Source organism: Ornithorhynchus anatinus, chromosome X5 (genome assembly GCF_004115215.2).
Source record: "Ornithorhynchus anatinus isolate Pmale09 chromosome X5, mOrnAna1.pri.v4, whole genome shotgun sequence".
NCBI classification, from domain to species: Eukaryota; Metazoa; Chordata; class Mammalia; order Monotremata; family Ornithorhynchidae; genus Ornithorhynchus; species Ornithorhynchus anatinus.
Genome location: NC_041753.1, coordinates 64443032 through 64455191, shown reverse-complemented (window position 1 = coordinate 64455191; position 12160 = coordinate 64443032). Strand labels below are relative to the sequence as shown.

The window sequence follows — 12160 nt, the reverse complement described above, 5'->3', positions numbered from 1 at the left end:
CAAACAACCTGCGGCAAGCAGGAGAGGTACCAAAGATTTCCACACCTTCACCACTTTTCAGGCCTCCTTCCCTGTGATTTACTCTTCAATCCTCTATTTATTCTTGGCTAGTTCTTCTTGAAATGGGCCCTGTGGTGATTAAGACCAACTTTTTGGTTGTTGGGTGTTTTTGCTTTGTTCTTTCTCCCCTTCCTCTTTCTTCCCCAGGAGAAGGGTTGAGGTTAAAATCACAAATGTCACAACCCACAGAGCAGCAGCAGCACAGATCAAGTGTTAATCGAAGAAGGAAAAAAAAAACCCCAAGGAGAGCAGGGGAGGGTGGTGAAGGGGTGGTGCTAGTGGGGTGGGGGTGGGGTAAAAAGGAGAAAGAGAAGGGCAGCAGAATAGATCAATAGAAATAGAAAACAGCTTACATTCAGATTCACAGGAGAAAGAACACACAGAGACAATCATTTCCTGGGAAAAGCTAAAGCCTAATGAGAATTTACTCTGTCTCTTTTATTCAGACAACCAACCCTTTTGTGGCATGGGCTTTCTGACTGACAGGAACCCGGGGCCCCCTTAATAGGATTTCCATATTATTTCCAACACCTGCCCAGAAGTTATTTGTTTACATTGAAGGAGGCAAGATTCTCAAATCAGACATCTGCTTCTAGTTCAGGCATATCTTAGGAAACCATCGAGAAAGCAGCTTTGTTGCCATGGTGACATTTTTATTTTCTTCCTTCAGTTGGCTCAAAACATTAGCATTTCCAATTTTATTTTGTTGTTCAAAAGGCCAAATGTCACTCAAGAAAACACAGAAGTTTGAAAAGTGTTATATAAATAGGACTGTGAGACTTTCTGGTGTAATTAAAATGCTCTTGAGGAAAAAAAAAAACCCGGGAGGGGGGAACCTCGCAATTTTGTTGCCTAATAATTTTTCTCATTGGGCAGCACAAATTGACTTGGTTATCTGGTCCTTTCCCTCCCCCTGGATACAAAATTCTGAAATTCACCAAGCAGTTACCGATTTTCAATAAAATATTCATGAATTGTTCAGAACATGATACAGTTAAACAATGAGCCCATTTCCATGAAAATACATTCCCTCATGCCACATCATCACCTCATGCAAAGGTCCCTTAAGACAAGAGACCTAGAGACAGATGTTAAATTTCCACCTCACAACCAATAATCTTTTTTTTTAAGCAAGTTGGCACTAGGTAACCCCTAGCTCTCTGGAAATTTAAACAATTTGACTGAGGGTTTTTTTATTATTTTAGTAGGGAAGGAAGCTGAATGAACCGAAGCTGTGGTAGTGAGAGTTTATACTTTCCCCCATTTCTAGTGCCAGGAATTGAAGTTCAATTCAAATGACTACTTAATATCAAATTATATGGCCAGCAGCAAAGTGTAAAATGACACATCTGTGTCTGTGGCCTAGCAAACATGCAAGAAGATACCTGATTCCTGTAAATGAAAGTTTACTTGCAGCTCAATATTAGACTGATTGGCCTTGGGCATGTCACTGGACTTTTCTGGGCCTCAGTTTTCTCAACTGTCAAATGAGGATTTAATACCTGTTTTCCCTCCTCCTTAGATTATGCGCCTCGTGTGTGATAGAAGATAATCAGATCAGACATAATCCCTATCTAACACAGTGCTTGGTGCATAGTAAGCACTGAACAAATGCCACTGTTATTACCAATCAGTCGATAGCATTTATTGAGCTCTTACTCTATTCAGAGCATTGTATTAAGCAGGTGGGAGGGATTGGACAAGAAGAGGCCAAAGGCAAGAGAACAGGAGAGTGAGACACAGTGAAATAGGTTGGTGGTAGAGGAGCGAAGGGTACAGTCTGGGTTAAAGAGAGAGATGAGAGAGGATAAGTAGAAAGAGATGAGAGAGGATAAGTAAGGGGAAGAAAGGTACTGCTGCTGAAAGTCCTTTAATGCTCTCCACTAAGAATACAGGGCATTGATATCTTAATTGCAGGTGGTCTCCTTGAATCTTTCTGGTTTTAGCATGTCATTTCTGAGAAATTTAAATACAATACATCTGAAGCCAAAATCCTATTTTCTCCAGTTCTCTTTCCTTCCATCAGGATACTTTCAACTTTGTTTCCACCAGCTCTCTTTAACCCTCAGCAAACTGCCTCCTTTCATTTGCTATCACAAAGTCATAGCCCTGTACCACCACCATCATAGCATGTTGCCATGGCAATAATTAGACATGACTCTGTCTAATCCGATTACCTTGTATCTACCCCAGTGCTTAGAACAGTGCCTGGCACACAGTCAACACTTAACAAATACCACAGTTATTTATTAGGGAAGCAGCATTGCCTAGTGGAGCCCAGGCTCGGGAGTCAGAAAGACCTGGGTTCTTATCTCGGCTCTGCCACTTGTCTGTTGGGTCACCTTGGGCAAGTCACTTCATTTCTCAGGGCCTCAGTTATCTCATCTGTAAAATGGGGATTAAGACTGTGAGCCCCATGTGTGCCAGGGACTGTGTCCAACCTGAGTAGCTTGTATCTACCCCAGCACTTAGAACGGGGCTTGATACATAGTAAGTGCTTAAATATCATTATTATTATCCTCATTATCATTCATTGAAATGAAGTGAATTAGGTCTGGATTGGGAACTGCCTGTTAATGAAATTTGTTATTCTGTCAAGAAAGTGTTATTGTTTAATCCAACATTTCCAAGTTTAGAACACTGCTTGACACATAGTAAGTACTTAACACATACCATTATTTATCAGTACCATCGTTATTACATGACTCCATGTCTGTTCAGGTTAGAATTGGTGGAGAGAGCATCTAGCGGGTGAATATTTGAGTTAATAATTGTAATAATAATGATGAGGTATTTGTTAAGCACTTATAATGGGCTTATATACTGTATGTGCTTATAATATAATAATGTAATAATAATAATAATGTTGGTATTTATTAAGTGCTTACTATGTGCAGAGCACTGTTCTAAGCGCCGGGGGATACAAGGTGATCAGGTTGTCCCACGTGGGGCTCACAGTTTTCATCCCCATTTTACAGATGAGGTAACTGAGGCACAGAGAAGTTAAGTGACTTGCCCAAAGTCACACAGCTGGCAAGCGGCGGAGCTGGGATTCGAACCCATGAACTCTGACTCCCAAGCCCGGGCTCTTTCCACTGTGCCACGCTGCTTCTCTGTACTGTACTGTACTATATATACTGTACTAAGCACTGGGGTAGATACAAGATAATCAGGTCAGACACAGTGCCTGTCCCAAATGGGGCTCACAACTCTAAGTAGAAAGGAGTATGACTTAATCCCCAGTTTACAGAGGAGGAAATTGAGGCTCAGGGACATGAAGTGACTTGCCCAAAGTCACACAGCAGACAAGGGGCAGAGCTGAGATTGGAACCCCAGTCCTCTGACTCCCAGGACCTTGCTCTCTCCACTGGGCCACACTGCTTCTCGTATTCTTGTGCTTCTTCTGAGTTCCACTAAAACCACCGTGGAGCAAAAGAGAAGGTAGATAATGGTTAGCAGTGTAGGAATTTGCCAAGAAAGATCATGGACCAGTCAAGTACCCGTTCTACAAAACATCCCTGTGGGCCATTTTATGGTTATGCTTTAGAGGGGGTCTGAGAGCAGGTAGAGAGAAAGATTCCATATCTCCAGGCAGGAATAGATGCTTTCAAAATTCAAGTAACAGGTATCCTTTTAAATGAATCCTACCTGAAATGTCCCTCTGCAAATGTTTCAAGTAAGAAAAGTCCCAAGGGGAAGGAGCACAGGGAGGTAAGACTTTGGGGTTCAGTTTGTTGAGGTTTTTTTTTAAACCCAGGCAAGAAATTCACATGAGGTGAGGAATTAAAAAACAAAGTGCAACCCCTTCATTAAAAAATGCTGATCCAACAACAAAAGAGATTTAAAAAAAAAAATCAATCAGCAGCAGCAGCACCTCCACAACACAAATACCCAGCCAAAATCAGCTGGGTAAGACAGACCACGATAACAAACAGGGATCTGCTAATTAATATTTGTTCTGCTCCAGCAGACAGCTACTGGACGAGACTGCAACAAACAAGCGTGTCTTACCCAATCACATCAACAATCCATTCACGTTCACCACCTGAGGACCAGCTATGCCCCAAAGATATTTATTCATCTGTTCCACAAACAAACAATTATAACACATTTTCTGGAATTAGGGCACCTGTTACATTCCACACAGTTTACATGCCCAGAGGCAGATATCAATTAATACTGAACAAATTACTGTATCATAAGCTACCAGAACAAAAGTTCCTAATTACATTTTGATAAGGCCGCCCAAAATATCAAAATATTTAGCATGGAGTAAATACTTCCCTTTATGAATCAAATTGTAATGTGCTGATATCCTAAAGATTCAACTCCACCTCAACGCTTTGGAAAGATTTCAGTTCATCATTAAAGGCCTGAAAAAATACCTCTAACAGTGCTCTTTCACACAAAACAATTAACTTTCGTTTAGCCAGTTGAATTTGCTTAGTCAATTATATGGACTACTTAATTACTGAAACACATATTTATATATGACCCCAAACAATGAGGCTTATAAATCCAAAACACATTTCTGAAGCATAGCTACTAAAGAACCAAAGGAGGAACCAAAACACCCCAAACTTGTTTTAATGTCTATCCATTCTCTGTCAGCATGCAGATTTTGAGAAGTAAAATAGCTGTGATGAATATAAAAGCATGAATAGACTGCTATTTGCATTCTGTATATATGAACCATGATATTTGAACTGCAAATCCCGCTATTTCACTCTTCTAGCTAGAATATATTATTGCACACAACTATAAATAGCATTTCTGACTCTTCTCCCCAACTTTATTTTCAATGGTATTTATCATACCTTATTAGCCATGCTTATTATAAGAAAAACAAAGTCACCTCAATAGCACTGCCAGATAAACAGGCTGCTTTCTGAGCACCAGTTGTGGGTAGGGGCTGATTAATACAGTTTATTTCCCCCTGGCAGGTATTAGTGTAAAGGAAGGAATGTGTTTTTTTTAGTTCAGGTGCTTGTTTTTCAAATTGCTCTGCTTCCTTTTCTTTTTTTTTTTTGCTTTACAACCCTTGTTTTTTGTAGTCTAAACCTAAAGCAATGTTGAACGGGGGGTGGGGGGCTGCCCCTCTAAAGAGTCAGTGCAGCCTAATGGAAAGGGCAGGAAACTAAGAATCAGGAGTAATAATAATAACTGTGGTATTTGTTAAGCACTTACTCTGTGCCAAGGACTGTACTAAGTGCTGGAGGAGATACAAGATAATCAGGTCCCACAGGAGGTTCACAGTCCAACGAGGAGAGAATACACGTACTAAATCTACATTTTGCAAACGAGGGAACTGAGACTCAAAAAAGTTAAGAAATTTGCCCAGAATGGCACAGCAGATGAGTGTGGGAGCCCAGATCTTCTGACTTCCAGGCCCACCCTCTTTCCCACTAAGCCATGCTGCTTTTCAGGAGACCCAAGTTCCAGTAGCGGCTGTGCCACGTTCCTGTTGTGTGACCTCGTGCAAATCCCTTCACCTCTCTCTGCTTCAGTGTTCTCATCTGTCAAATGGGAATGAAATATCTGTCCTCTCTCCTCCTTAGACTGTGAGCCCTATGTGGGATAGACTGTGTGTGATCTGATGATCCCAAGCACTTCATCCAGTTCTCTGCACATAATAATAATAATGGTATTTGTTAAGTGCTTACTATGTGTGAAGCACTTATCTACGTGCTTGGGTAGACACAAACTAATCAGGTTGGACACAGCCCCCGTCCCGCATGGGGCTCACAGTCTTAATCCCCATTTTACAGATGAGGGAACTGTGGTACAGGGCAGGTAAGTGACATGCTTAAGATCACAGCAGACCAGTGGGAGATCTGGGATTAGCACCCAGGTCCCCTGATTCCCAGGCCTGTGCTCTTTCCACTAGACCATACTGCTGCATGGGAGAAAGATATCTTCTGTCCTTCCACCACCCAAACAAACCAATGAGAGGGAAGGGGGTGTGACAATAATCCACTTAGCCAGGACAAAGAAACTTTACCCAAAGCCTGCTCCCTTATGCAGGAGGAAGAGGAGGAGCAAGAGGAAGGTAAATTCCCCCTTTCGCCGAAGGGCCAATAAAGCCTTGGATTTCAGGAGGCTGAAGCATCTCTTCACCTATCTTACGTGTCCTCACATCATGCCTATGAAGTCAGCAGGCCCAGGAGTTCTCTCCATTTTCCACATGGGGAAACAGACACACTAGGATGAGTTAAACCCACGATAGGGCTGCCCTAAAGCTATTGGGATTTTTTTAGAATGGTGCCTTTTCCAAGGCAGAAATTTTAAAATTGAGAAAACTTTATTTTTGGCAGCTCATTTTTCGTTAGAAAATTGGCTTCCAGGCCCAATCTGCACTGGGTAAACCCTCTATTCCTTGCTGATTTAACATTCCTGGAACCACATTTTGGGGACCGATGACCACTGGCCCTGTTTTCCAGCCTTTCCTGGGAACTCTGATGTCAACATGCAGCCACCAGCTCTGTGGCCCCAACTTGCTGCTGCTCTGGATCTTGAAGGGGAAAGGGGGAACTTCAGGTGTCTTCTCTCCAATCTACAGATGAATCAACTGAGGCACAGACAGGTTAAATGATTTACCCAAGGTCACCCAGGGGACAGTGGCCCATCTGGGACTCGATCCAAGTCTCTTTCCTCTAGGCATGGCTGCCTTCTTTCTTCTCAGTGCTCCCTTCTTGTTCCTCCTCTTTAGAATGTTTTATTTTTTAATGGCATTTCTTAAAGCGATTACTACGTATCAGGCACCGTACTAAATGTTGGGATAGATACATGCTAATCAGGTTGGACACAGTCCACATCCCACATGGGACTCACCATCGTAATCCCCATTTTAAAGATCAGGGAAGTGAGGCACAGAGAAGTGAAAAGCATGGCCTAGTGGAAAGAGCATGGGCCTGGGAGTCAGAAAATCTGGGTTCTTATTCCAGCTCTGTCATTTGTCTGCTCTGTGGCCTTGGGCAAGTCACTTCATATTAGCCTTCGGATGAAAGTATCATGAGGCACATTTCAAGGAACCGGAAGAGAAGGCTTAGGGTAAGGGGGACCAAGAAAGAGGGGAGGGAAAGGACTTACTTAACCTTCAAGGAAAGGCGGACATAACTGCTAGCTCCTTGAGGGCAGGGAATGCATCTACCCACTCTACTGTATAGTCCTCCCCACAGGCTCAGTACAATGCTCTGCATAAAGTAAGAGCTCAGTCAATACCACTGATTGATCAAATGACTGATGGTGTTCAGCAATGTCCCATCTCCATTAAGGAAAGGGAGAGAGTACATGGATTTATGCTTCAGAGTGATGGGATTTCCTGATGACTGGGGAGGTTTGGGGAGCTTTTAATGAACAGAAGCTACCCTTCTCTCTGGATGCTCTCATTGGAGGGTTAAATGACACTAAGGTCCCCTCCAGCCCTAGGAGGCTGTGAATAAGACAATCATCGTTATTCCAAGTCAGGCTTTTCCACAAGCCGTTTCGCTTAAAAGAAAATCCAAATCCGTGCTATGTATGGGGTGGCGGCAGTTTCTTTGGAAGTAGGAAATTCACTTTACGAGCATAGTCTCAGAGGAGGCATCACCCTCATTTCAGAGATTGGGGGTCGGGGGTCAACGAAAAGGTAACACAAAAAGGTCCGCAGTCAATCGACCAATGATATGTATTGAGCACTTCCTGTGTGCAGAGCACTGTACTAAGCACTTGGGAGAGCACCATACCCCAGAGTTGGTAGACACAATCTCTGCTCACAAGGAGCTTAGTCTTGAGGGGGAGACAGACATTAAAGAGATTGTGGATAGGTACATAAGTGCATGAAACAGTATTGCTTAGTGGAAAGAGGACGTGTCTGGGAGCCAGAGAACCAGGGTTCTATTCCCAGTTCTGCCAGGTGACCTTGAGTAAGTCATTGCACTTGTCTGGGTCCCAGTTCCCTCATCTGTCAAATGGAGATGAAGACTGTGAGCCTCAGGTGGGACATGGACTGTGTCTAACCTGATTATCCTGTATCCACCTTAATGCTTAGTACAGTTCCTGGCATATAATAAGTGCTTAACAAAACCACTGAGAAAAAAAAAAAACAACAGAAAAAAAACAGACAAAAAAAAAAAACCAACAACAACCCAAAACCCTCCTTAGCCCTAAGGAACTAGTGGGCCCCGTTCTGATGCAGAGACAAACCGGGGAGGCCACGGCTTGCTATCCTGGTCCTACCGCTCCTTGTGTCTGGCCTCCGAGGATCCCTGTGCTTCCTTATGTGGGTGGGAATCTCCATCTTCCCTTTCGAGACCAATTCCCGGGACCAGGGGCGAGGTCAGTGTCGTGGGAGAAATTAAAACGCAACTGCTTTGATGGACAGCCTTCGCTCTCAGTCACGGGGAAGGCAAAAAAAACCCCCCAAAACCCAATAATAAACAACAACATAACTAGACGGCGCCTTAATTACCTGAGCCTTCCGGTAAGTCGAAATTTACATTTTATGAGCCATTCTAAAAGATGCCCGGTTTAATAATCTGAATCGTCAGGAAAACACTTTAAAGTGTCTCTCACAATTAAACCCATCCACAACCTGGTATAAATCAAAATTTTGCTACCATATCAAAACGTTACACTGGGGCTGGATAACAATGCCCACATCCTCATTACATGCTACACTAATTACTACCAGCAGATTCAGAATTTTCTGCACATTAGAGGCTTTTAGAGGAGCTATAAAAAATTTCAGGCACCATTAATTTAAATTTGTATTGAAATTTCCCTTTGACAGATGGCCAAAAATTACTTATTATTTAGAGTACCAGAGCTGCCTGTTTGCACATTAGAAGAGGAAAGGGAAAAATTAAAAGCAAGAAGAAAATTTATGTCCCGTTCATTACCTGTTCAATGTTAAGGAGCATTATCCTGCCTGAATAAATTATTTCGTACAAGCACACCGACTCCAGCTGCCGGCAACTGGCTCATTCTGGCTGATACAAACCATCGCAAGACATCAAAAAGCCCCTTCTAACCAGGAACTACTTAAGGGAGGGCAGATCTAGAGAACAAGCGACTGCCATTCTGGGCGTCACAGAAAACATTTCAGGAAATTAGCAAACTATTTCACCTTGCAAAGCCAGCAGCTAGTCCTAAATGCTCCCACAATCCAACTCTGAATTTGAAGACAGAACACCACTAAACATCCATTTCTAACTCCTATTCCACCAAAAAAAAGATTCAAAAAACAAAACAACACTGTCTGTTCCCTCCCTCCAGCCATTTCCATGCTCACTCCCCTACCTATCCCAAATGGTTACAAATGACCACAAAATACCCTACTTTTCTCCGGGAATAAATAAAAATAGTATCGGACCCATAAAAACAGCGCACTAGAGTAGAGCCATTTCTATAACCTTTGGGGAATGGTGGGAGTTCACTGCCTAAAGGAATGTATTTATCGTAAGAAAACAGGCTATGCTTTTATTATGCCTTCAGAATAATGACAGCATCAGGAATTTGCAGGGGCCTCTCTTGGCTTACCTTTGGAGTGGAGGGTCCTTTTGATTTCACAAGCTCACGCACAATAGATTTACTACATTCTGTCCTAAAATGGTTGTGTTTTCAAGTGGAGAGGTATATACATAGGAAAAATCATTCCAGCTGGCACATGGGTACCCACTCACCAATGAGGGCATTAGACCATCAGGTTCACAGAAAAACACACACACACACACACACACACACACACACACACACATTCACCCCTAACCCTCCCAGAGATTTACCCAGTGCGAGAGTGATTCCCTTCAAACCATTTTTTTTTCCTCTGTTCATGGGTCATGCAAAACGTCTCTCTAATTCCCTTTCTAGGGTGACGAGATGCCCCCGCCGCCCCCCCCCCCCCTCCCCCCGGCAGCAATGTAAGAACCGGTCTAGATCTGGAGAGAGTAGGAGGGTCAGGGTGCCGGGGAAAGATTAAGCAAGGTATCAGAACTCTCAGAATGGGTGACTTGGGGCCAGATACTCGTAAGAAAGAGTGTTTACTATTGGCAACCCAATGCATATCCAACATCCTTAAAGAGTTAAAAAAGAAAAGTTGACAGATTAAATATGCTGCTCTCTGGCTGAGGTTTGAGAACTCAAGACCACCCTTTCCCTCTTCAAACGCACCCAGTTCAGAGCACAATGTGAGTCCATAACTGCAGATTCAGTGCCCAGCTCAAAGCTCTTCTAAACCCTTTTCAGATTTTATTCACTTTTGCTAAGGGTAGTGTGTGGATGTGATTTGCTTTTGGTTTGGTTTTTTTTTTCTTTTCCATCGAGGCAGACACCTTTTGCGGGGTCTGAATGAAAGGTCTCACCCATTTCACTCCTCAAGCCAATAATAAAGTCACGGGCAGACCCAAAGCTTCCGGACTGAGAGTCTTAATCTTTACTAGTAGCGCCAACTCGTTTGGGCAAACTGGTTCACACTTCAACCAGTGAGACCGGAGATGATTTGAATCATCCCGTTTAGACACCCTCCTCTCCCAAATAGGGCCAATCATGAATGGGGACATTTTAATCCAGATATGTGGCTCTGAAATGAGTCACTAAACTGGAGCTGCTTCTTATGATCAACTTTCAGAGCAAAACTCCAAACTCAAAGACATAGCCATTGTGCCCACTACAATCAGACCTTCTTTCCTCCTGTGAAATGGAATCCTACCTTTATGGAGTCTCTGTCTACAGGCAAACCGCAGCAATATAAGCAGAGGAGGAGGCAGCAAGGAGGGTGGGAAAAAATGAAAAGAAATGGAAAGGACTGGTTAGTTCACCCACAATTATACATTTATCCCACTTGGAAGAACAAATCTCAATCTCCCTTAAATAATAAATTACCCAGATGCTAACTTTTCTCTCAAGTTAATTATTGATACTGCACTACCAGAGTTTTAGAGCTCTAGCCTGCCTTTTGTTTTCATTTCTGCCTGACTCACAGTTGCGAAATCTGGAATTGCCAGCCCCTCCATCGTCCACACCAGAAGTCATTGCCACCTCCAAATCTTCCGGCACCCAAGGAAGCCCCAATCGTAGGAGGCCTTGGCACAGGACTCAAGAAGGGGAGCCTTGCATAGTGGGTACCCTGCCCGCTCCTTCACCCTCAGATCGGCCTGGCACGCCTCACCAAGACACAGAGGGACGACGGGAGCTGCCCAGCTGGGGAGGCCGAAATCCTGGGAGAGTTAAGTGACGCCTGGTTCGGTCTGACCCCCGGGAAATTTGAACCCCAGTTGGCGGCTTCACCGGCTGAGCCGTTCCCGTCTCCCCACGATCCGGGGGACCTTCTTACACCCAGCTGCCCGCCATGAAAACGGTCGTAAAGCACCCCGCAAACCAAGAGTGCGATGGACGGGTTAATTCATCGTCACCTGTTCTCAACAAATGCAAACAGCCTAGTGCAAGGAGTGCTCCGATTAACAGCAACCAAGGCGATGATCGTCAATGATAACGCAAATGGCAACGATAGGCCGGGCCCTTCCAAAACGAGACAGCAACCGTTTTGCCATCGGTAAGGACGCTGACTCTCTCAGTCCACCACATAAGCCCTGGCCCTGCTCAAGAACAAAAGCGGTTTACGACTGGGAACAGCCGACCGACTCCCTCGTCGCCAACCTGGGTGTGGGGGTGGGGTGGAGGGGGAGCGAGGGGCGGGAGGGGTCCCGTGCTCAGAACAGCTAATGGGAGGACAAGGCCAGACATCCCAACGGTTTCTCTCACCTCTTTGGTGGTCGTTGTCGTGGTGCTTTTTCTCATCCTTAATTGGCAGGTGGGACTGGCCTCCCAAGGCACCGGAGAGGGCCAGGAGACCAGCACTGCTCCCAATGGGTGGGATGGCTGGAGGCTGCAGGCCTGATGGATGTGGAGTGAGAGGCACCGGCAGACCGTGTCCATGTGATAAATGCTGGGCCTGGAGTTGTTGCTGCTGTGAAAAATGAAACACAGATCTTGAACTTGGCCAACCACCCAGAAAAGCACGCAACAGACAGGCGCGGGGCCCCCTCCCCCAGCCCCCCTGCCCAACCCGCCCCCAATCCCACCCCCACCCCAGCACTACAGAGGAACCATACGAAATGGAGAG

The 12160-nt window shown here is 44.4% G+C and overlaps 1 protein-coding gene across 9 annotated transcripts in view; it reads right to left on the bottom strand.

Moving 5' to 3' along the window:
* Nucleotides 1–12160, bottom strand: part of TLE4 (TLE family member 4, transcriptional corepressor) — a 127667-nt gene that overhangs the window by 48091 nt on the left and 67416 nt on the right. For 6 of the 9 annotated variants that reach the window (XM_007668213.4, XM_007668215.4, XM_007668219.4 and 3 more), the window contains 2 exons: nucleotides 11800–12004; nucleotides 10748–10764 (listed from right to left, as the gene is read on the bottom strand). In XM_007668213.4, coding sequence (XP_007666403.1) covers nucleotides 10748–10764; nucleotides 11800–12004 — 222 coding nt within the window. The remainder of the gene's footprint in view (nucleotides 1–10747; nucleotides 10765–11799; nucleotides 12005–12160) is intronic. The other 3 variants (XM_007668214.4, XM_007668216.4, XM_001511796.6) reach the window with 1 other exon arrangement.